The following is a 23,958-nucleotide window of genomic DNA, read 5'->3' on the forward strand; positions in this document are numbered from 1 at the left end:
ACCTAGATATATGGTTTGTTATTTGTTGATTGATTGTACATTGATAATGCGAAAACGCATCAGTAACTCGGTGTTATAAAACGCATTGTTGTGTATAGTTGATTAATGAATAAGTAAATGCATATAAGTCGAAGTTTATCTGTAACTTTTATCCTAAGAAGGTAAAAGCGATATCTCGGCCGCTCGATGATTTGATTTGACTTATGTGTCGGGCCTGGTCAGAACTAAATTGATGTGTTCGATTAAGTTCTATGTCAAATAAATCGAAGATCGAGAAACCTAAATGCTTGACTAATCATTCCATACAATTGTCAGCATGATATCTAACAGAGGACTGTACAATCCCTTATCTAAAGGACAAGATTGATTAGATCAGAGTTTGACAGCGTCTTTGAGAGCTATGATTGCAAATCAAATTGTACTTGTGCATATAGTTACTAGACTTATCCAAGTGGGAGACTGTTGGAATAGTGTCTAAGGCTGCAACTATATTAGGCAAGTATTTGACCCGATTGTGCATGGTCCTTTTGGGTTGCCTTCACCATAGCAACTTAATAGGATGATTTATTATGAGAGAATAAATATTATTTATATATTATGAGAATAATATAAGGAATAATAATATTGTTATTTGATTAATATAAGTCATAGATTAATTAGTATTAATTTGGTGACTTAAAGAGATTAATTAAATAAGAGGGTATAAACTGTCAATTGTTTGATAGTTACACTTTAGACTGTAAATCCTTGAAGGATAAGGGTTGGAAGGATTCTAGGGCTTAGGATAGCTCAAAATCGTCCAAAGCTTATCTAAGGTAAGGTTTTGGATTGCTTTAAGGAAAGATTATCCAACTAAGGTTTAAAGGTGAAACCCTAGGAGTCTACAAGTATAAATAGACCCCTTGAGCAAGGGAAATCAGCATCTCTTCAAAGGAAAAGAACCCCTGGCCGATTTCTTCCCAACCTCTCTCTCAAATCATCCTCTTTGCTAGTTGGTGTTTGTAAGCCATTAGAGGAGTGACAATTGTGACTCTAGAGCTCCAAGACAACAAGATCAAACAAGAGATTCAAATGTAAACTTCTAGATCTGATTTTGTATTGTTCTTATACCTAATTAGTCATTAGAAGTCTTGGATTCAAAGCATGTTTAATTAGAAAGCCTAGATCCAAGCATTAGGGTTTTGCATGCGCACATAGAAAGTTCTTATGGCAAAAACCCAACAAAGAGTCACTTCATTAAGTAATAAAATATGTAGCTTTAATTAATTTCATAAGTTACAAAATAAAGAAAAGTTACATTCTTTAATAGTTTAAGGTCTTCCATAACTTGTCCTCAAGTTATGGAACTTGAAGAGTCTTTTAATTAAAACTACTTTAAACACATAAGTTATGAAATTAATTAGTTTTGAATAGTTTCAAAACTTGCCCTCAAGTTTTGGAATTTTAAAAGTTTTCTCTTATGAATACTTTAATTCCAAGTTAAGCCCTTAGGATTTTAAAAGTTAAAATTCAATCCTTATACTTTATAATATTATAAGTCAATAATATTTATATATATATATATATATATATATATATATATATATATATATATATATATATATATATATATATAAGAGTAAAAGTCAGTCTTACCGTTAGTAGGCCTCATTCACGAAGCCGATCTATAAAGGGGCATAAGGTTACTGCCTATTAAATGGCAGTTTAATGGGTGTCCATTCTCACCCACCGCTTCCTTGACTGGTGGAGGGTCGTTAGCCAAACGGGTAGGACAAAGACCATAAGTTCTCCCATCATTAAAAGTATTAATGATAAATACTAAGTAACTAAACACTTATAATTCCCAATCTTAGCTACTTAGGAAAGTGTGAATAAGGTGCTAACCCATGAAATTACACTTGGCACTTTGCTTAAGTCGGTTGGTGGAGCGTGTGTGGTTTACCGACACACTAGCTTGATTTAACAAGGTAGGCAAAGGGTTTCTTAAAGTTTAATCATAGGCCGGTGGAGCGTGTGTGGTTTACCGGCACATCGGTTGGGTGATAAACATTTAAGAGTACCAAGTAATTTGCATGGTTACTTCACACCTTGTTTTGTGATCCTCGGCATCCCAGTCACAAAACCTGAAGGGCACACTCGAGATTGAAACATGCCATTGGAAAGTTCAATGAATCTCAAAAGATATAGGAGTTTCAAATCCAATTAAAACTTAATTATATTTAGTTTTTCATGGTGGAAATTGGTAAACCGTCATTTACCTACCTTCAACTATTTTATAACTTGGATTACGGCATCCCTCTTCCAGTTATAAATAGGTTGTTGGGTCCTAGCCTTAATATATCATATTGGGTGTTATATTAAGGACTTTTAAATCAACTAAACTTGAATATCTCCCAAAATATGTCTAGTTCAGACATCTATGATCTTCCTAAATCTCTTGGAACTTCACTTCCTCCACCTTCTCCAATTATTCTCCATAACCCACAAGTTCAAGGTCACTTAAGCCCTATTGGCAAGGCAAGGTCTAGGTGTGATCACATCTTGGAGATGAAGTCACATATTGACAAGCCGGGAAAGTTGGGTGTCAAAGTCTTGAGAACATTGGTGGTTCAATCGCTTTCTAAGTCACATAGTGAGGTCCTTCGGGACTCCTATGAAACAGATTATGACACGACCCTTAATAATCTTATATATTTGCTTGGTACTGCTGAATCAGCAATGATTTGGAAGGCTAGTAAAGCAAATTTGATTAGAAGATCGACTTCCAAAACTTTATGGACATTGATAATGATGACATTGGAAATCCAGAAAAAGAAACATTCTCTTCCCAATGGAAATGGATCGGCCATAGTCAACTCGGTTGACCAAATGGTAAAGATAAATGCTAAGTCTGTGATAGTCCCATGTACCATTATCAAAGAGCCCATATGTTAAATTGCCAAAGGAAGGGGCATTGGTTACGAAGCTGCCAAACTTACTTAAGGATGGTAAAGTCAATGAGTTTGATTTTATTTCAGGTAAAGTCCATTGTCTAACTCTATTAAGTTCCTATTTGGAGATTCTTATTACATGATTTGACTGGGTCACATCTTGGTGTTTTAAGAATCAAAGAAAAGTAAAGAAATTTAAAGAAAGAATATGCTGAATCTGATCGCGTAGATGGATTTCTATCGCATAGTTTGAAGATTGGATTCTTGAGCTACTTCTTAGGAGTTATGAGATATTGCTTAGGAATAAATAACAACAAGTTTTTCATATGGATTGTAAGGATAAGTTCTTCCACAAAGTTTTAAAATAAAAGGAAAATTTCTGATTTTATTTATTTTAAAATATCCTTACAATGGATCTGTGAAAAATTTTTGTTGCTTATAAGATTCCATTAATAGTAAGACTGGAAATATGAAGTTGATTCTTTCATTTGTGGTAATGTATAAATTTACAAAATAAGGAAAGATTCTCATCACCCAATTTTCAATTGGACCGAAACTTGGAATCATGCAAGTTGTATAGTATGATGAATGAGAACTTTCAAGCATTAGAAAATTAAGACTAATTATTTGTTCCCATGGATGTGTGAGTCAAGTAAAGGTCTAAGGGATCAAGTACACATTCTTGTGCACTGATCAAGCCCACCACAAATAATCGATATGACTATTCGTCATGATTTACTAAAGTTTAGTAAATATGATTATACTTATAGGCTTAAGTGTAATTCTGATACATTGGAAAATTTTTGATGTATGGCAGAACGAATGAGAAGAATCAAATTAGGCAGAACGATAAAAGTTTCTCAAATTTGAAAAGATGGGAGAGTACTTTAGTATCATGTTATATGATCATCTTAAAGATTAAGAGACCTTATCACAATTCATCTTCTAAGTGCATTTTGATAGCTAAGAAGATGAGCTATTTGAAGTGGTCAAATCAATAAGATGAGTCATACTTCGTTCCAAAACAATTCTTAGAGTCATACTCCAAGATTGTAACTTGAGTGACATATCTTAAAGAAGGTTTATTAACACTAGTTGTAACGCCCATAGATTAGGGCAGTCAATTTAAAGACAATAAGCATCAAAAATGACTTTTTGATGGAAGATTATTTAGAAGGATTAATCTTAACCAAATTGTAGTATATGTCTCAAGGTTTCCGAAAATATAAAGAACACTGAATCTGAGTTATAATGAAGAAGTTATGACCTGTCGAAGTTTCGCGACAGAACCGACACGACACAGCGCGACGTAAAAAGTGAATTTATGTTAGAGCGATATTTATCCAAAACAATCTAAATGAGAATTGAATATCTCATCGATAGTAGTGCAACGACGAAAACGGACGTCAGACGAAGAAGTTATGAGTTTATAACAGAGTTTTCCTGCCCCGGCCTACTAAAAATAATATATAAGTAATATAATTATAATATATTAAAAATAAAGTCAAAATTATCCAATGGAGTCTAAACGAGAGTTGTAGAGCACAATCTCACCTTCGCGTCAATATAAAGAACGTCGAAAACGGAGTTCGTATGCGAAAGTTATGAATTTCTGAAGTTCGGGGCGCGAAACCCCAAAACTATCAGATACCACGACGTGGCAAGCAGTGCCACGACGTGGCCAGTCTTCTGACACCTTCGGGAGTCCCCCAGATGCAACTTGCGATGACACATGCAGTGACGACCACGCCCACGACGTGGAAAAAGGTGCCACGACGTGGCAAGGGCAGATTTTGCCCTATAAATAGATTTGAAGGGCCAGCCGTTTATGGTTGCTATTTTCTCTTCTCTCTCTCTCCCGTTTTACCTCGATTTACGTGTAAAGAAGTACCCCCGAAGCCCCAATAACATCCTGAGACCCGAAGCAAGTCCCGAAGCGTGAAGATCCCGAGAAGAAAAGAGTTTTCGAGCCGAAGCTCTGTCCGCGAGAAACCCGGTGTGTGAAGATATCCCGGTTTCACCAAAGAATATCTACTTGAAGAGCCGTAGTGTTGTCTGTTAGGGTGCAAAGTCACTCTTGGATGTAGTGTTTTAGGCTTACTCTCTTGTATGTGTAAATGGGTTGAGTCTTTCCTATAAATAGGAAGTGAGTGACTCCCATTATGAAAAGGAACCATTTGGAGTGTTAGACTAGAGAGAGAAATTGTATACAAACCCATTTGTATAATCTTTCTAGATCTAATAAGAGCTTACAAAGAATTATTTACTCCTTGTGTTCTTGATTTGTATGATGAATCACTAGATCTTTCCTAATTCCGCACATGCCATCATAATCAACACCACTACAATTGGTATCAAAGCGGGTGTTCTTGATTTTCATCAAGCATTGATCCTTGATGGCTATTTTGATTTGGTGATTCTTTATTGTTCATAATTTTGTGTTTAGAGAGTGTTTTTGTGTTCTAGAAGTCGAATTTTTCTTTGATTTGATCCATAATTCGACTTTCTCTCTCTAGAATACTTGTTTGTATCACTTTATCTCTCTAGAAAACTCATTCAAAATCACTTTCTCTCTCTAGAATTCATCAAGTTTTTGTGATCATGGTGGGTTTGCCATATGATTCTTGGATTGTGATTGTTAAAGATGTGAAATACAAAGTCATTGAAGATCAATTTTATGGGTTGGTGTTAAGCAAATTGATTTCATGGGGTAATTTGGTTTCTTATGGAGGTTTGAAGGATGATCATGGAAGCTTGGTATTTCAACCAATTTGTAAGATTGCATGGTTGAATAAAATTGCCTTGTCCATATTGAGAATGATGAGTCAGGTTTATGTCAATGATTGACAGTGAGAATCGAGTTTGAATACTTGACTTTGGAAGCGAAGGATGAAGAACGAACAGATGAATAGATTTGATTGTTGATTTCGAATGTTTGGAGTTTGTGTTCGTTGATTTGGAATCGAAGGGTCCTTGGGTTTGTCTTTTGAAGATTTTGGAGTTGATGTTCGAAGTCTGTGATAAATCGAACGATTTGGGGTAATTTTGGATTTTGATCGTTGATTTACGAAGGGTTAATGATCGATTTGGGTTAAGATTCGAAGACTTGAATGTCGATCTTTGATTGTGGGTTTGGTGAACTGGAATCGACCTTAATTTGGATCGTTAGATAAGAAGGTTTGGAACTGAGATGTGAAATCTTGAGTCTGTGGTCTCAATTAACGAAGGTTTGGTTAATTGTTTTCAAAGTCTGTGATCGGTGATTTTGATTCAAAGGGTGTTTGGATTTAGATTTCGAACGGATGAGTTAGTCGTTTATGGTCTTGTTAATGGTATATAAAGAACGAACAGATGAAAAGATTGTATTGTTGATTTCTAAAAATTGGAGTCACTGTCGATTTTGAAGATACGAAGGGTTCTTAAATTCGAGTCGATGATAAAAGGATTGCATGAGATTGTGTTTGCTTGTGGCCAGATCGAAAAGGAAGAAACGAAGTGCGTGTCACAGTGATGGTCAATGTTCATTTGTTTATGGGTATCAATTGGGAACGAGATGATCTGGGAAGATGATTTTCGAAGGGTTGGTGATGAGAAATCAATTTTGGGGTCTCTGTAATGAAAAGAACGAGGATTTGGTGATGATATACAAAGGGTTCCAGTGTGTTTGATCGATTTGGGTTGATAGATTCGAAGGGTATGGACTGGAAAAGAATTTTGTATGTTGTTGTTCTTGGGTTTGATTTGGTGAAATGAACAAACGAAGAATGATATGAAAGAATTTTCGAAGGGTATATAGCTGAATCTACGAAGGGTTGGTGAATAAAATTCGAAGGGTGTTTCTTTTGGGTTTAATTGGGAAAAACGAAGGGTCGATTGCAAAAAGCGAAGGGTTAGTTTTGAGTTTGTATTTTCGAAGGGTGTGAATTTACGAAGAGGAGAGAGAAAGTGAGACTCTTCGTATGTTTGTGAATTGAAAGAAAATGATTGAATTTTCGAAGGGGGTATTTTGAAAATTTACGAAGACTTTTACTGTTCATTACTGTTCATTAATGAGTCTTCGTATGCTTCGTGCTTCGAAAGAATTGAGCAAATGACAAAGTTTCGAAAACAGCCCCTGAAGCTTCGAATATGTGACACTTCGAAAATTAAAGGATGTTTCGTATGTTTGACACTTTTCGCCCAACTTGAAAATGTTTTGGTACTTCGCATTTTTGGGCATGGTCTTCGTATGTTTGAGAAAAAGGGCAGAATTTACGAAGATGGTCCCTGAAACTTCAAATTTTTGGCAGTTTTCACCCAAATTCGAAAAAGGACTATTTTCGCTGAAATTGAAGATTGTGCATTTCTGGTCCCTACAGTTTGTGCAAATTGACGCTTTCTACCCAGCTTTGGAAAAGGGGGAGAGTTTTGCATATTTGGCTGTTTTGGACGCAACGGGTCCCTGCAAGTTTCAGAAAGTGACAATTTCTACCCGGATTTTGAAAAATCTTGCAACTTTCACCCAAAAAGTCAAAATTTTTCATAAATTGAAAATTTTTTGTGGCTTTTTCGTGATTGTTTTTCCGTGCAAGATTTTTGGTGATTCATTTTTGGTACACATCAAGGGGGAGTATTGTGAAGACTATTTCTCGGGCGCTTCTCATCCTTGGTGGGTTTTATAATCATTTTTTTGATTATAAAAAGGGGGAGAATGATGGGTATTCAAAGCTTCTCGAGTTTGTCGAATATTCATTTGCGGATTTGAAGACCGGTGTTACTTTGAGGGGGAGTTTGGTCTTGATCGCGCTAGCTCGTTGGAGATTAAAGTCGGACATCCAATCCTAACTTTGAGGGGGAGAATGTTAGGGTGCAAAGTCACTCTTGGATGTAGTGTTTTAGGCTTACTCTCTTGTATGTGTAAATGGGTTGAGTCTTTCCTATAAATAGGAAGTGAGTGACTCCCATTATGAAAAGGAACCATTTGGAGTGTTAGACTAGAGAGAGAAATTGTATACAAACCCATTTGTATAATCTTTCTAGATCTAATAAGAGCTTACAAAGAATTATTTACTCCTTGTGTTCTTGATTTGTATGATGAATCACTAGATCTTTCCTAATTCCGCACATGCCATCATAATCAACACCACTACACTGTCTGATCATCTTATGATCAAGTGAGTGTATATTCACTTTTATCTTACACATAGATATGAAGTATTTTATAAAATATGTGCTATGTGTATATATATATATATATATATATATATATATATTGTTGTTTATATGAGTGAGTGTATAGTCCCTTTCATAACACGATTTTAATACAAGTATTGTTTGAATGTATTAAGTATATGTTTTGGGTGAGTATGTGATCACTTTCTTCTAACATATATATATATATATATATATATATATATATATATATATATATATATATATATATATATATATATATATATTAAGTATTTGCTATGAAATACGTGCTATGTGTTTATATATTGTTGTTTATTTGAGATGAGTGTGGAATGGATGTTTTATATAGGTGTTAAATGAGTTAATATGTATATGTATTTTATATCTACAAATATGTTGGGTAGAACATGGGTAAATGAATTAGATGATGTATGATGATAATTAGGTGATGAGAAATAGGTGATGATAATTAGGTGATGAGAAATAGGTGATGATAGAAAGGTGATGATAGATAGGTGATGATAAATAGGTGATGTGAGATGAGAGGAGACACCATAACCTTGATCGGCGATGTGGCAATTTGGCGATGTAGTAATCTACCAGAGTATAGATGGCGACCACGGACTATTCTAGATGACCCCGTGGAAACACCAGCAGGCTCATAACCTGTAGGTGATGAATTACGAGTTCAGGCGATGTTGTAACTACGTATTTATGCGATGATACTCTAACCCTTACTATGAATTACGAGTCCAGGCGATGTTGTGGTTGCGTATTCATGCAATGATAGTCTAACCCTAACTATGAATTACGAGTCCAAGCGATGTTGTGGTTGCGTATTCATGCAATGATAACCTAACCCTTAATATGAATTACTAGTCCAGGCGATGTTGTGACTACGTATTCATGCGATGATCCTTAGGAAAAAGTCCTTATGAACAAACATATAAGGAAATGTGATGTAAGGAGATGAGAGGTAAATACGATGTAGGGGATGACCCTTAGGATAATTCCTTAGGGAAGGTACTTAAGAAATAAAATGAGATAACGGGGATGGGTAATTGGGTTGATTGTTTGATGATTGCATATATATATATATATATATATATATATATATATATATGATATAATATTGTGGGTTGAAAACCCTATATGCTCACCAGGCTCCCAAGCCTGACTCGCTCAGTTTGATTGTATCACAAGTATTGATACGAAGCTGCTTTGCACTGAGAGATTAAAGGAGATGTAAATCACTAGAGTAATGAATGTATGTTCTGTTTATGCTTATGTATCTGTATCGGAACATGACATCCCGATGTTTTATTATTTAATGAAAATACATTCTATTTGAGAAATGTTTTGATAAGTTTTTATCATATCTTATTTTGGGAACAAATTCCGCAACCTTTTTCTTTAAACGATTACTCTGATTTTAAAATAAAGCATAAACAAACCGGTCTTTTATGGCCGTGAAATTTAGGGATGTCACACTAGTCAAATGTAAGAGCAAAAGGTTATCTACTCTTGTACATTTGAAATTGGTAAGTTGTGATGTTTTGGATAAAACAAAGACCAACTTAGACCAATTATGTGAAGTGTTTGTCTTGATAAAGAATCCGCACTATCCCTTGAATATGTGACAAGAGAGTCTTATATGTTAAGAGGACAGTGGGAGTCTTAAAGGTCTTGAAAAATCTCAAGGTCTAATAAAATCTGGAATTATTCACTAGCACACGACTTGAGGTGTATAACCTATCGTGTTGACATTTTTGTACCCATTCTAGTTAAAGTTGGCTTTGCATATGAGTTCTTAGAGTCCTCAATTGGTTACACAACTACTTGGAAGCTATGGCAGACTCTTGTGCTGCCAAATGGCAAGAACTTAAGATTGCACGAGTTCAATCCGTATGAGTTTGGATTTGTCACTAACCTTGTCTTGTGATTATGGTTTTGACAAATTCATATGGGTAGGAACTCATACACCATAAAAATCTAAGTGTCATAATGTTTCTCTCCGATTCATGAAAATGATGATGAGGAAACACTTTCACTAAGTAGATTTTTAAGTAGATAGTAATCTTTGCATTCTCAAAGCCGTTAGTAGTGTACACTAACATGGACTTATGAGAAATAGCAAAGGTCTAACCAATTGTGACTATGATTACGACATTCCTTTTCATAGTTTTGAAATTTTTTAGACACACCTGTGGGCTATCTAAGATAAGGTGTATGATTTTGATAAAGTCTTATCAAAGCAATCTAGTATCAGAAATTTGAACTTTGGTAAAAAAAAGTCAATAGCTGATTTCTGAGTACATGTCAAAGCTAGTGGGAGCATAAGTGTTATGCTAATAATCATCATGTTAGTGGGAGCATGATAATTATGATAAGTATTGCAAGTTAACAATGTTAATTATAGAAAACAAAAGTACTGCAGGGGTTGAAAAAGTTATTTTGTTATAATTAAGGGAGAGGAAATTATACTTCATTTCAATTATGAAAAGCTTATATTGAGTTTATAATCATTCTAAAGAGCTTATATTGAGATTTTAATCACCTTTAGTCAAGAATGTATATATATATATATATATATATATATATATATATATATATATATATATATATATATATATATATGAATTTCATGTTGAATTTCATGTTGGATTGGTTCAACTTAAGAAAATTCTATATATTGCGTTCTTAAAATTCGATTATGATTACGACATCCTTTTTCATAGTAAAATTTTGAGAATATGGCAAACAAAAAAAAATTATTATGGCAAAATACTGGTCTAGAACCATGTCTTTATGTGAAACATCATGAATCGTGTCCCATTCACTTTGGGTGCAAGATCGATTACTTGTGCTATAATATTTATTCTTTCTGAATTTTCCAAATGTCTTGGGGTATTAAGGAGGAAAATGTCTAGAATTGGATATGACTAAAGTGATTAAGCCATTGTCGAGGACAATCTAAGGTTTACCAAAGATTGGTTGCTCAAGGACAGTTGGAAGTATAGTGTGAATTTTGGAAGGGCCATATTGACATAGTCTGAAAAGAGGAAACTCTTGTTCAGAAGTAGTAGTCAAAATGGGAATATAGAGTTGTCTCTATAGATAGAAGCAATTTGTGTAAGATTAGAAAGAACTTAGTGCAAGAAGCATGTTCAAATCAATGCATACTTTGAACATAAGGCTTTGTGTCCATGGAGTAGGTCTTCATTGGAATACTCTGTAATGGTTGTTGACAAGTCTTTGTGACTTTGTACACATTCATTGCAAGAGGGTAGTACATTTAAGTTTAAAGCCTAACAAGATTTCGATTTGGGAGTGTGAAATTAGAATCATTGAAAGTTTGGTCAATTGGTTTATTTCACAAAGTAAGGATCGTAGATAAACATAGAGTGCATACTTGGTGTATGACAAAGCTATTGTTTAGAAAAACATAGTGTACATGCTTGGAGCATGGGACAATTAGTGTTTTTAATTCAAGTATAAAGTTAATATAACCGAAACAATGAATAATGAGTAATCGGTATAGTGATAAATAGAAAGTGTTTTATTTATATTCATTGGTTTTGATACCATATTAGATTCATTTATTCGTGTGTTTCACTTTGCATGTTTTGACTTCCATAATAACTAGGTTATTCTTCCGGAATGACTAAGTTATTCAAAACCATCCACACTCGGTCATATGTTGGAAGTAGATATGAATCAAGACTGTCATGGATTGGCTTGTAGAGGTCTAAGTTGGTGGAAAAAGTTGTGCTACAACACTCATGAGTGCTCATAAGTTCTGAGTATTGGATTCAACCCGCGCACATTGGAATCACTTCATGGATTTTATCACGAGTAATCACGAGACGATAATATCTTATATTCTTCAAACCTAGAGATATGAGTTGGTTATACATTGATTGCACGAAAACGCATTAGTAACTCGATGTCATAAAACGTGCCTTTGTGTATGATTCAACAAGTAGTAGAACAATCCATATGAGTCGAAGTTTATCCATTCCTTTTACCTTCAGGATAAAAGCGATATATGTGGGCCCCTCAATGATTTGATGATGATAAATGGAAGTGCTCGGCCGGGCTAGGACTGATTTGATTTGTTCAATTAGTCAGTCGTCATAAATCGGAAATCGGGGAAACAACAAATGGACAGAGAGAATGATTATAATCCATGTCTCAGTCCATACGATATCCAGAATGTAGGAATATATGATCCCTTATCTAATGGACAAGTCATTGACAGAGGTCAGAGTTCATCTACGAGGTCAGAGTTCGACAGAAGCTTTTAAGAGCTACGATTGCCAGTCGGTTCTTGAAGTCACACACAATAATAGTTTTAGACTTATCCAAGTGGGAGATTGTTGGATTAATGTCTAAGTCCATAACTATAATTGATGAGACTTGACCCGTCCCGACATGGTCCATTTGGGTTGCATGGCATCATGCATTTGGATAGACTATAATAAGAGAAATAACACTTAAGGTTGGTTAATATATTATAAGTTCTAATATATTAATAAGATTATTTAATTAGTATTGATCAAGAATTAATCTAGGATTAATTAAGTGATCAAAAGAAGACTAATTAAATATATGGGTTGATTGTGTAAATCATCCATACTTATATAGTGGGCTAATGCTCCATGGATTATCTAGTTGGGCTAAAACCCATATGATGCTTCATGGATGCTCCATGGTGTTTTGTACCCATGGATCATGGAAATGAAAGGCCATGTCAATTAAGGTTTACATGGTGTAACCCTAACTATATATGCATCTTATTCTTGACCAAAATCGGTACTAGTATCATTCTAGAGAAGGGCTAGCCGATTTCAAGTGTTCTACATTTCTCTCAAGGTTATTCCAAAAGCAATTGATGTTGTGTGAACCATTTGAGGTGTCACACTTGGGGCACTAGGCACTCAAGCTTCATGAAGACTTTCTACATCATAGAGGTTTGTATTATATCTTGTTATATTCATTGTTTTGTATGATAGATTAGGATAATACCTTGGAAGTTCATATTTGCATGTATAATAGAGAAAACATAGATCCAAGGTATTTAGGGTTGCATGTACACTTAGGAGTGTTAGAATGCTCAAAACCCAACATTAACTTGGTTAATTAGTTGTTAAATGACTAATTGGTTACATATATGTGTTATTATATGATAAATAGGATCCATGTGTGTGCTCAAGTCTTCACTTGACACTTAGCATCCTATACCATCCGTTCATCCATACCACTCACTACAGGTGAGTTTATACCCCTTAATTAATCTTTGAAATGTTATAAATGTTTTTAAATGCTTTTATGGGGGGGGGGGGGGGAGGGGGAATACAAGTTAAATCATGTTAGTTATTGGATCAATCACATATGATTAATAACTAACATACAAATGGAATTTCTATACTTTAAACTGTTTTACCAACAAATGACTTCAAATTGATTATCAAACTATTTTACATGTCAAACTCTTCATCAATTTCACTTTTTCATACTAAATCTTTCTTTTACAGTTTTCCAACTTTTATATTGTTAAAACCATGTCTACTACATGTATAGTTATATAAATAAGTTTTGAAGGACTTAGGAGAGATAACCCACTTTATTTCTTGTCTTTGTTTGGTTGTGGACTTAAAGTACCCGGTTGTTTGTCCAAGTGTCGTTCAATCCTTACTTATATATTATGTATATATGTATAGATATAAAGACTTTTATCTCAGTTCAGTACATTCAGTCATACAAACAAGCCTTCTAATAAACTATAATAAGTATAGTTTAGAGTTATACTACTTACTACTTCTAGTTCAATGAAGCATATAAGAGTCAGTTCATTCATGAGTCAGTACTTACTACCATGAGAACATATATACAACTATACTATGATGAGTACATATACCACTATACTATGATGAGTACATATACGACTATACTATGATGAGTACATATACGACTATACTATGATGAGTACATATACGACTATACTATGACGAGTACATATACAACTATACTATGATGAGAACATATACAACAATATTATGATGAGAATCAATACATTACATATATAAGTACACTATACCATCAATGTGATCCACTGTATCGGAGCATGCCTTCATGTCATGGCCCGAGTTGTGACCAGAATCTCCTGGAGGGAGAGCGTGAGTTTTCGTATAGATCTATACTGGATTGACTATCCTACACCTTGCTGCCAGCTACAGCGGGACCTATAGGTCTTCGGGTGCCAAATGTCATTACTTTCGACGTCTTACATCGTCGTGTTCATAAATCGATAGTATGGTACAATTAATCACATAATACCTTGATATAAATCTGGTTTAAGGTAGTTAGTACAACAGTAGTTCCTATAATACAACACTACAGTACTACATTAATTTACCATTTACGTTTATTTGGTGATTACTTCACTTAAACATTAATGTACAAACTATATTTTGATAATGATAGTTACACTTGGGAAAATTACACACTTTTATGAGAAACAAACATTCAAAACAGTTGTGCCTTGGTAGAAGGCTACTTTAAGTAGAAAATATAGGATCTTCTAGGAGTTACAAACTTTTACAAACACTTACAAACATTCACATACTTTTACTACAAACGTTTACAAATTCATACATCAAGCACCGTTTCAAACACTTTGATACAAACACAGACACTAAATACTTATGAACTCACCAACTTTAATGCTGATAAACTCTTTCAAAATAACTTGTATTCTCAGGTCATCAGTAGACAGGTACCGATGCCAGATTTTGAGAAGATGGAGCGTTTTCAAGACTCATCTTATATTTTGATTCATATTTTGGTGTCTTATATACTACATAACACACTTGTATTAAAATTATATATTTAATGCAATGGATGATGTTGTTTACTTGTTTACTATTATACTGTGTTGTGATACTGTACATGACGTCCTCCGCCCCAGAACGTTTCCGCCGTTCTTGGTTTTGGGGTGTGACATTGGCCCAAATTGAAGATAACCATAACATCCTCCATAAAATTGATGCCCCCATGACTGTTGTTGCCCTAGGCTTGGCCCGACCCTGATTTTTGATGTGTCACCATCGACTATATCCAACTTCTTCTCTTTTTACTAGCGTCAACCACCTCACCTCCAGCCATCTATGACTTCTTCACATCCCATAATGGAATCTATAAAGAATTTGTAGGAACAAGAGCTAAGTGTTTTCTCAAGTAAGAATATAATGTGGTCTTTACCATTCGTTTTTAACTTTCCCAATTAAGAAGCGATTTCCTTAAGTATTTCAAAGCACTAAAACCAATTTAATAATTTGGTTTAGTTTAACAACCCTATTGTCTTATACATGATTTATTAATTTAGGTCTTTTTTATGACAGTTTGTCAGTCTGTCGATCTTAACTCAATTATTGAAACTTCAATCTTGTCGATTCAAAATTTCACTATAAATAAGTGACTTTATCACATTTTATTTCATCCACACAACCATCTTTCTTATCTATAAAACGAATCATTACAAAAATAATCAAGTTTGAAGATGATTTATCCATTTTGTTAATCGTGCCTACAATAGTCATGCTGTTTCTCATGATCTTTAACCTCCATATGAGGAGTTTTGTATTTTTATAAGTCTATATATAAATGGTGGTTCCACCACTGCTCCTCTGTGCGAATTTAATTGTTGTACTTAAATTTTGGTTTTATTGAGGATGGGGTCGGAGGTTGCAATTTCCGTCTCGTTTGCCTCCGTTGACATCCCTTATATCCTTACGGAAAATTGTCATTTTTGTCCAAAAAAGTTTGAATTAGCAACAGATGTCCAAACTTTTTATTTTATTGCGGTTTTGGTCAAACTTTTTTTAAAATGTTTAAATTGACGGTTTTGCCCTTATTATTTTGATTTTATTTTTCTTTTAGTACAACAGATAAAAAATAAAAAGCAAAAAAGAAAAAATAAACCCCATTCCAACCCCTCCCCATGCTATTACTGTTACTAGACTAGTCTTCCCTATTCTTCACCTTATTGCCCTCCGGTAAACATCACTACCATAAGTCAACATCGTCGCCACCAATCAACTCCTACCAACACCACTGGTTACCACCGCCACCACCCTCGATTTTCCTGCGAAGACCTTTACCGAACCAACACTTCTTTCTCCCTTCATCCCCTATCCTCTCTAACTCAGATCGACGAACACCACCTTCTTCTCCCACTGAGACCGACGAACACCACCTTCCAACGACATTTGAGGTTCGTTATTTACAGATCGACGGAGTACGAGGTCGAGTTGTAGTAGATCTATTCGTCGTGTACGAATCTGAACATGTTTGTCGTTGAAATGAAACCCCTAATCTAATCCATATGATATAGGTGGCAACGCCGATACGGATATGGATCTATTCGTTGTGTACAATCCCCTCAAGAACACAAAGTCACTGGAGCCAGAGTCTCTAAAACCCCAACTCTTCATATCTCGGTAAGTGGTGGCAGAGACGATGAGGGCTGAAGGCGGGGATGAAATTTATGTTACCGTTGAATCTAGAAGGCTTCTTTTCTGATAATATAAATCTAAAAGACGCCGAAGTTGACAAACACTGATTTGTGAGTCGACGAAGGAGACGATCAAGTTAGAGATCACGAAGGAAGGTGTTGGTTTCAATGGTTTCCGATTTAAATGGTGGCTGCAACAGTGGGTTCGATGGTTTCTGTCGAATATGGTGGCAGTAACAATGGTGGTTTCCGATGATGACGGTTGTTTCCGGCAAGACGGTGGTTTTCGGCGAAAATGTAGAGTGAGAGAGAGATAGAGTCTTGTATGTGTGATGGGGGTATTTAGGGGTAGGGTTATATTTTATTTTTTGATTTATTTTTCTTTTTCTTTTAATCAGGAAAAGATAAATAGAAAAACTAAAAAAAAAATATAGGCAAAATCATCGTTATAATAAAGTTTAAAGCAAATTGGATAAACCAACAAGAAAACTAAAAATTTGGATGGCTAGTTAAGCCAAGATAACAATTTTCAGCTAATAGACCATTTTTGCAACAAAACGAAAAATTTGGATGGCTAGTGAAGCCAAGATAACAACTTTCAGCTAATAGACCATTTTTGCAGTGTTGTCAAAGTAAAATAACCAGAATGCCCTCTTGTAACCTATAATCAATATACGGACATCGCTTCTTCGTGCTTCTTCTCCATCGACCTGGCTTGTTCTTCTCCAGCACCGCTGCTTCTCCTAATCTGTTATTCACCGTAGACTCCATCTCCTTTGTCAGTTTGCTTCTACATTGGATTCCTGATTTCGAACTGCAATAATCGATTTTAGGGATAAAAAAATCAAGATTAAAAGGGAGACGCACGGAAAAGAGGAGAAGGCCTGTTATCGTCTTGTTTAGTATTCCAGCTCGCCTCCCTGAGACTTCCTGCGCTGATCAATCCCAAATCCGACACCAAACTCACTAGTAAGTAATTTCAATTTATTGTCTCTAGTACCTGTTGCTGAAGCAATTTATTTCTAGTACCTTTGCTGAACCAATCCGAATTTCTGTTTGTAATTTTCGCTTAAAGAATGCCTGCAAGAAAGGCACACAATCTGTTTGATAAAATGTCCGAGGGAAGTGTCTAGATTTTTGTTTTCCTGTGCTCATTGCTGCTGCTCTATTCATTATAGTTTAAAGTTCTCTGCTATTGTAGAAGGCTTTGGGTTGTTTCCTGTGGCTAGATCATGTTTTAACTAATGCTACTTGAATCTTTCCTTGAACACTCTTGTAGACTGTTAGCTTATAGTGGTGGCAATCTTGAAGGAACTGTTGGCAATTGCTTTCATTTTGGGCTTGCATTTGGTTATGTGGTTTTGCAAGAAGTTTATGATCATGGACATATGTTGTTAAAGATGAATGTGCATGAATATCACATATATCATCTAAATAATTATTGAAGTTAATAAAAATTGTGATGTTATTTATGTAACTTTTTGTCAAAAAGATTATTGTAAATGATTAAAGATAAGGCATTGTATGTAAAAAACAAATATTTCAAAATATATAAAGATTCTTTGGTCATTTTACACATATAAGTGCTTTTTTGGTCATTTTACACATATAAGCACTTTTTACCAAACACTCCAAAAAGTTCTTATAAACTTATAGATTTTTGCCACCACATAAGCCAATTCAAAACACTTTTTTTTTTTTTTTTTTTTTTTTTTTTTTTTAAATTTCATTTTGCTACCACATAAGCTGGTAAGCACTTTTTTCAAAAAAAAATGTTTTTTGTTTTGAAACACAATCCCAAACACTCTCTAGAAATTACTGAAATTTTAGGTTGGCTCTTAGACTTCTTTAGCATCTATTCCATCTTGAATTAGGGTTTGATTGTTGTATCTAACAATAGGGTTTTATAGTATCCCTGGCTGATGCTTTTTCACATATTTCTTTTAAATGAAATTACTTGACAACAGTTGAATTAATCATTTATATTGAGAGAGTTTATTTTTGTAAGATGGAGCAAGAGGTGATAGAATCAGAGATGGTGTTACCTACTCACCTAAGTTTTAAAAAGATTCAGATGTACGAAAAGTACCCAAAAGGTCAAGCTAGAGGGAGGCATTGGAAACATCTCAAGCAGATCATACAAGCTGAAAATTACCAAAATTATCCTGCTGATGAACCAAATTGTGAGTACTTATCAATCTGTATTTTTAAAAACCTGGGATATCCATATGTTTCATATTGCATCAGTTTACACATTTGTGATAATGTGGAGTATTGTCAATAAATTTAGTGAAATAACTATCTAGATTCTTTTACAAATATGATGTTTTTGATGATGATATAGAATTAGGATTTGGCAGTATGTATATCACTGGAATAAACATGAGTACATGTTAGGATATCAAGGGACTAAATTCGTAATAATTCTTTTTTCTAGGATTGTCAACCTTGAGATTAGAGAATTTATCAAAAAGCTTTAACGAAATTGTTTTTTAATCCAAAGAAAGATGCAAACCAACATGTCATTGATTGCCTTTTAGAAGGTGTTCAATGTTTTTTTATTGACATTATACTGTTTGGGGATGTCAATAGTTATCTATTCACTTAGCATGTATGTATCATTTTGCAGATGTTAATATTGAATCTCCACCTTCGATGCACCCTCGGAAGCAAATTTGTGATATAACTGGATTTGAGGTATGTAAATTAGGCATGGGGTTAAATAGCAATATACTTCCATTGATTTGTTTATCATAGCATCTTACTTTCACTTATCCCTATTACAAGATTGTAGTTTGAAACATATACCAACTATAACAACAATGTCATGCAAATAGAAAGCAATTTTCAGTGGTAGAGTTTTTAAAGTATCATGTCCTAATGAAAGGACAATGCTACTACATTTGTGTGGATCTTTCAAAAAACAATATGCCTTAATGATGTAGTAGAAAGTAGAAAGATGTATATGTAGGTTGGTATTTGTGGTAAAATAAAATGTATGATTTTGCAGGGACCATATAGCGACCCAAGAACCCATCTGAGGTATGCAAACACAGAAGTGTTTAAGGTGATCAGATCGCTTCCTAATGAGTATGTGCAAAGATATCTTGCTCTTCGAAATGCAGCAGTTGTTCTCAAGTAATATAAAATTCATTTCATCATTCCATTTAATGTGTCGCTATTTGATCCTTTCGGAGGTTGTTAACATTTGAATGAATATATATATATATATATATATATATATATATATATATATATATATATATATATATATATATATATATTAACCGACTTTCAACTGTTTGAGTTTAACCCAATTCATCTGCTTGATTTTCTAGACAAACTTTTATATGTTATCTAATTCACGGTTTGATGATAAAATATTTCACTCATTTTAAAATTTCATTTCTTTTAATGCTAACATTTTATTTGTATTTAATTCAAATGTTTATTTATCATTTAACTTGGTGGGTGGTGTATCCATGTGGGTTTTGAAATTGATTTATGTGATATTGAATAATTAGAGAATAAGATACTCTGTTGTAAGGAAATGCTTTGCAAGATATGATATTTAGATGTGTTTTTTTCCCTGTTAGTGGTTGATTTAAATTCTATATTAGAAGGCTTTTATTAATCTGATGTTCATCCACATCAGATATTAGTTAAAAAGAATCTTTTATGCATGATCATTTTAATTTGTAAATTGTATAGTCTTCACTGATTTCATAATGATAAAATGAAATAGATACGAACATTGCTTCCAAAAAGTGAATTTATTGTTTAAAAGAATCTTTTACACTGTTGTTAAGGTTTTTGTTGAATGGGAAGGGAAGGAAATGAAGGGATTAGGAAGGAAAAGTTTGTTCTAGAGTTTATTTATTTTATTTTGGAAGGAAAGGGAGGGTAATGAAGAAGGAAACAAGCTAAATCTGTATTCGCTTGTATTTGGGCAGATTGACCAAAGGGCTTGTAGCCTAGCGGTATCAGGTGGTGCCCTTCCTCTTTGAGGTTGAGGGTTCAAGTCTCGTTGTGGACATATGTAGAATAGGTGTTGTTAGCTTAGGAGTAGATTAGATTTGTCTGTTCAAAAAAAAAAAAAAAAAATTGGGCCGATTGGAAAGTAAAGGGAAAAAAGATAGCTGCTTACCCTTACTATTTTTTTTGGTACAACTTACACCTTAAGCTTAATCCTAACTATGGATCAAAATGTCATTTTACATGAAACTTCTTTTCTCTTGCAACTCACGAATGCAGTTAATAAGATTCTCTTTCCATCTTCTTCTCTTTCTTTCCCATCCCATCCCATCCCATCCCTTTCCTTCCTTTTCCTCAAGAACAAGATGTTTAGATATAAATGTTGCATACCTTTAATCCAAATTAGGAATGAAAATGGGGATAGGGAATATGATAGGGTACATCATATTCGAACCCGAAAACAAAAAATGTTCCTATAACCATCCAAAACCGACCAATATTTTATCAAGGTGCCCTATCGGGGCTTAACCCAAATCTTACCTCAATATTAATGGAAGAGGGGCAGATCTTATAAAAAGGAGGAATAAATACCACCAAAATTGTTCATGATCACCTTTCTTATACTAGAAACTTAATTAGAAAAAAAAATCAACTTGCAACCTCTCAAAATTTGAATGTCACTAAAACACTGATTAAAAGTATGAGTTAGGTGGACTCATGTTTCAACAACACTATTATATACTCATACGAATGAGGTGAGGGGTTGTAAGATAATCATCGGATATGAAGACTTTTTTCTTAGAGAACCTCCGAAAAAAAAAAGTCTAAAAATACAAAAAAGGGTAAAATAAATAAAAAAAAGAAATATTATAGTGCGTTCAAGACAAAGATCATTGCATATAAAACATCAGTTCACAATGGAAAAAAAGAAAAAATAATGTACGTTTAAAAAATACGGATAAACGAGATAGGTCTTTAAGTAGGTAGGGAAACTTGGAAGGGTCAATTAGTATACCATAAATCGATAAACAAGTGGTGAAAAACACTAAAGCAAGCAAATAGCATACAATAATAACACTCGTTGAAAGTAGCAAAAAAAACATGAGTAAGTAGGTGAAAACTGACAAGCAAGCGGGGGCACAGGCAATACAGGGATTGATAGGTATGCTGCCCCCCAACATTTTTTATTTTTCTTATATACTATTATTATTTGTAAACCTATTAATTATTTTAAGCCCAAAATTAAATAAAGAAAATAATTCCAAGCCCAACGTCCCCCTTAGCCCACTTTCCTTATTTTTGTGGTGATAACATTTATAATTTGCATTTCAATAACAAATACATCAATTATAATTTTACAAATCTTCGACAATTGACAAAGAGACTAGTGCAAATTACTTTCATGTCACTCTTTTACAAACTTCAATTTGAAGAAGAGGTAATTTCTAATTCTTATTAGTTAATACTTATTTATGTTTTTTTTTTTTTTATTTATTGTTAATATTTTTTTGAACAATATAATTTGTAATTAATGATTGTATTATGATCGGTTAATTTGTTTCTTAATTCTTATAATAATAGGGTAAACCAGAGCAAGAAAATAATTAACTATTTATTTATTATTATTATTATTTTTGCAAACGGAAGAAGATATTAATATATGAGAATCAGTTCTTATGTTCGTTTGAAAAGTTTTGAAGTTTGGTTCTTACAAAAAGCGATGTAGTTCCTATTTGTCAATTATCTTATTCCAATATTTTTTTAATATATATAAGACCCTATATCCTAAAATCCTGGCTCCGCTCTTGGTCACTAGTACTTAGGCATCCTAGTTCAAAGCCTCGATTGTTTCCTATATAAGGTCATGTCCTCTGGTAAGAGCTAATCATTAGTAGTAGTTAACCCCTTCAAGTCCAATCTCACATTGTGTTTCCACTTTCTCTGCGGACGATCTCTCCTCCTCATACCTTCGACTGTAATCGTCTCCACTCTCCTTACCGTTACAGATGTTTGTCTTCTATGTTCATTCCCTTAATTTCTTTATGATCGATGTAAGCCTAATGAAAGTCTCTATGATCGATGCCACACCCAACGATGAGCTCAAGTTTCATGATGAGCACTATTTTTTGGTATTTAAAAAAAGAACTACCTAGTCTACGAATATAAGCCCGTTGATTCATGGGTATAACTTTTTCTAACTTGGAACGAATGCAAAATGCTTGCATGGAACAAAATATTTGGTGATATCATAAATTTCTCGATGTAAAAGCATAACAAGTTGACATATATAAAACCAAAAACACTAATATTTCTTCGGAAACAAGTTCATATACATACGGAAAAAAAAACATTAATATTAACTTCTCTTATTTTCCATGATTCTTTTTTACATATGCGATAACTACTTGGCCGTTTGAGAGATCTACTTATGTTATGGGGCTTGGAATGACTATAACATTAGTTGTGGTGTTGTTTGGTCTAATACCGGATGGTGAGTTGCGTGTGATATTTTGAAAACAATATTATCAAGTCGGACCGGTATAAGTATATCAGTTCTATTAAAAGTTTTCCCAACATGCTTGGCGTATTGTAGAGTCGAATCTACAATAGAATAAGAAGTTTGGCTAGATAGTCTACCCGATTAAAAAGAACCACCGCAATGAAGTAGGAGAAAGATGAATGGAAGGTAATTTATTGACTTATTCCTCTGTTGGTAAATATTCTACAAGTTTTAATCCTATGTACCATTTTGTCTTGATCAAAAGGTAATTCACACAGAACTTTGGTTAATCCAAAATCTATAGAAGACGTTACACATACACACAAAAAAGTTATACAACCCGAACCGCTAGTGATTACTTAGCGAGCCTATTCGCGAGCTAATTCTAAAACTCTAATGTTTGGCACGGAGCTTTTAGAAGCGTTTGTAAGCTTCTAGCTTTTAGCTTTTAACAAAACACTCTAGTTTAAACAAAAAGCTTCGTTTGGTGGTACGAACGTTTAGCTTTTAGTTTAAACAAAACGCTCCAAATCTAAAAGTTACTTCATATAACATTTAACAAAACACTACTGAACTTTTGAAATCAATTTTCATAATTACCCTTAAAAATATATTTATATATTTATTTATTTTTAATCAATTGTCCTTTTATGTAATTTTAAATATTTTAAAAGCTTCCAGCTACTTTTGCCAAACACTCATATAATAAATAAAAGTTACAGCTTTCCACTACCAGCCACCCGCTCCACGCTACCTGCTACCCGTTTCCAGCTAACAACTAACAACTACTTTTGCCAAACACGTCCTAAAACTGATTCGATGTAAAGTAGTTTCAAGAGGAATAAATGTCACGGAGATTTATGATT

At 34.0% G+C, this 23,958-nt stretch overlaps 1 protein-coding gene across 4 annotated transcripts; it reads left to right on the forward strand.

The window, feature by feature from the left end:
• Positions 1–17,112: 17,112 nt before the first annotated feature.
• On the forward strand, positions 17,113–20,022 carry LOC111913478 (protein EIN6 ENHANCER). Of its 4 annotated transcripts, none has more exons than XM_042899775.2 (4): positions 17,113–17,586; positions 18,686–18,800; positions 19,247–19,314; positions 19,628–20,022. In XM_042899775.2, the coding sequence occupies exons 2-4, from the start codon at positions 18,692–18,694 to the stop codon at positions 19,757–19,759; spliced, it is 309 nt and encodes a 102-aa protein (XP_042755709.1). In that variant the 5' UTR covers positions 17,113–17,586; positions 18,686–18,691; the 3' UTR covers positions 19,760–20,022. The 4 variants fall into 4 exon arrangements, with proteins under 4 accessions (XP_042755709.1, XP_052625273.1, XP_023764947.1 ...); XM_052769313.1 differs by having other exon boundaries at positions 17,120–17,586; positions 18,610–18,800; XM_023909179.3 differs by having other exon boundaries at positions 17,169–17,586; positions 18,626–18,800.
• Positions 20,023–23,958: the final 3,936 nt, after the last annotated feature.

This window comes from Lactuca sativa, chromosome 1 (assembly GCF_002870075.4).
Source record: "Lactuca sativa cultivar Salinas chromosome 1, Lsat_Salinas_v11, whole genome shotgun sequence".
Classification (NCBI taxonomy): domain Eukaryota; kingdom Viridiplantae; phylum Streptophyta; class Magnoliopsida; order Asterales; family Asteraceae; genus Lactuca; species Lactuca sativa.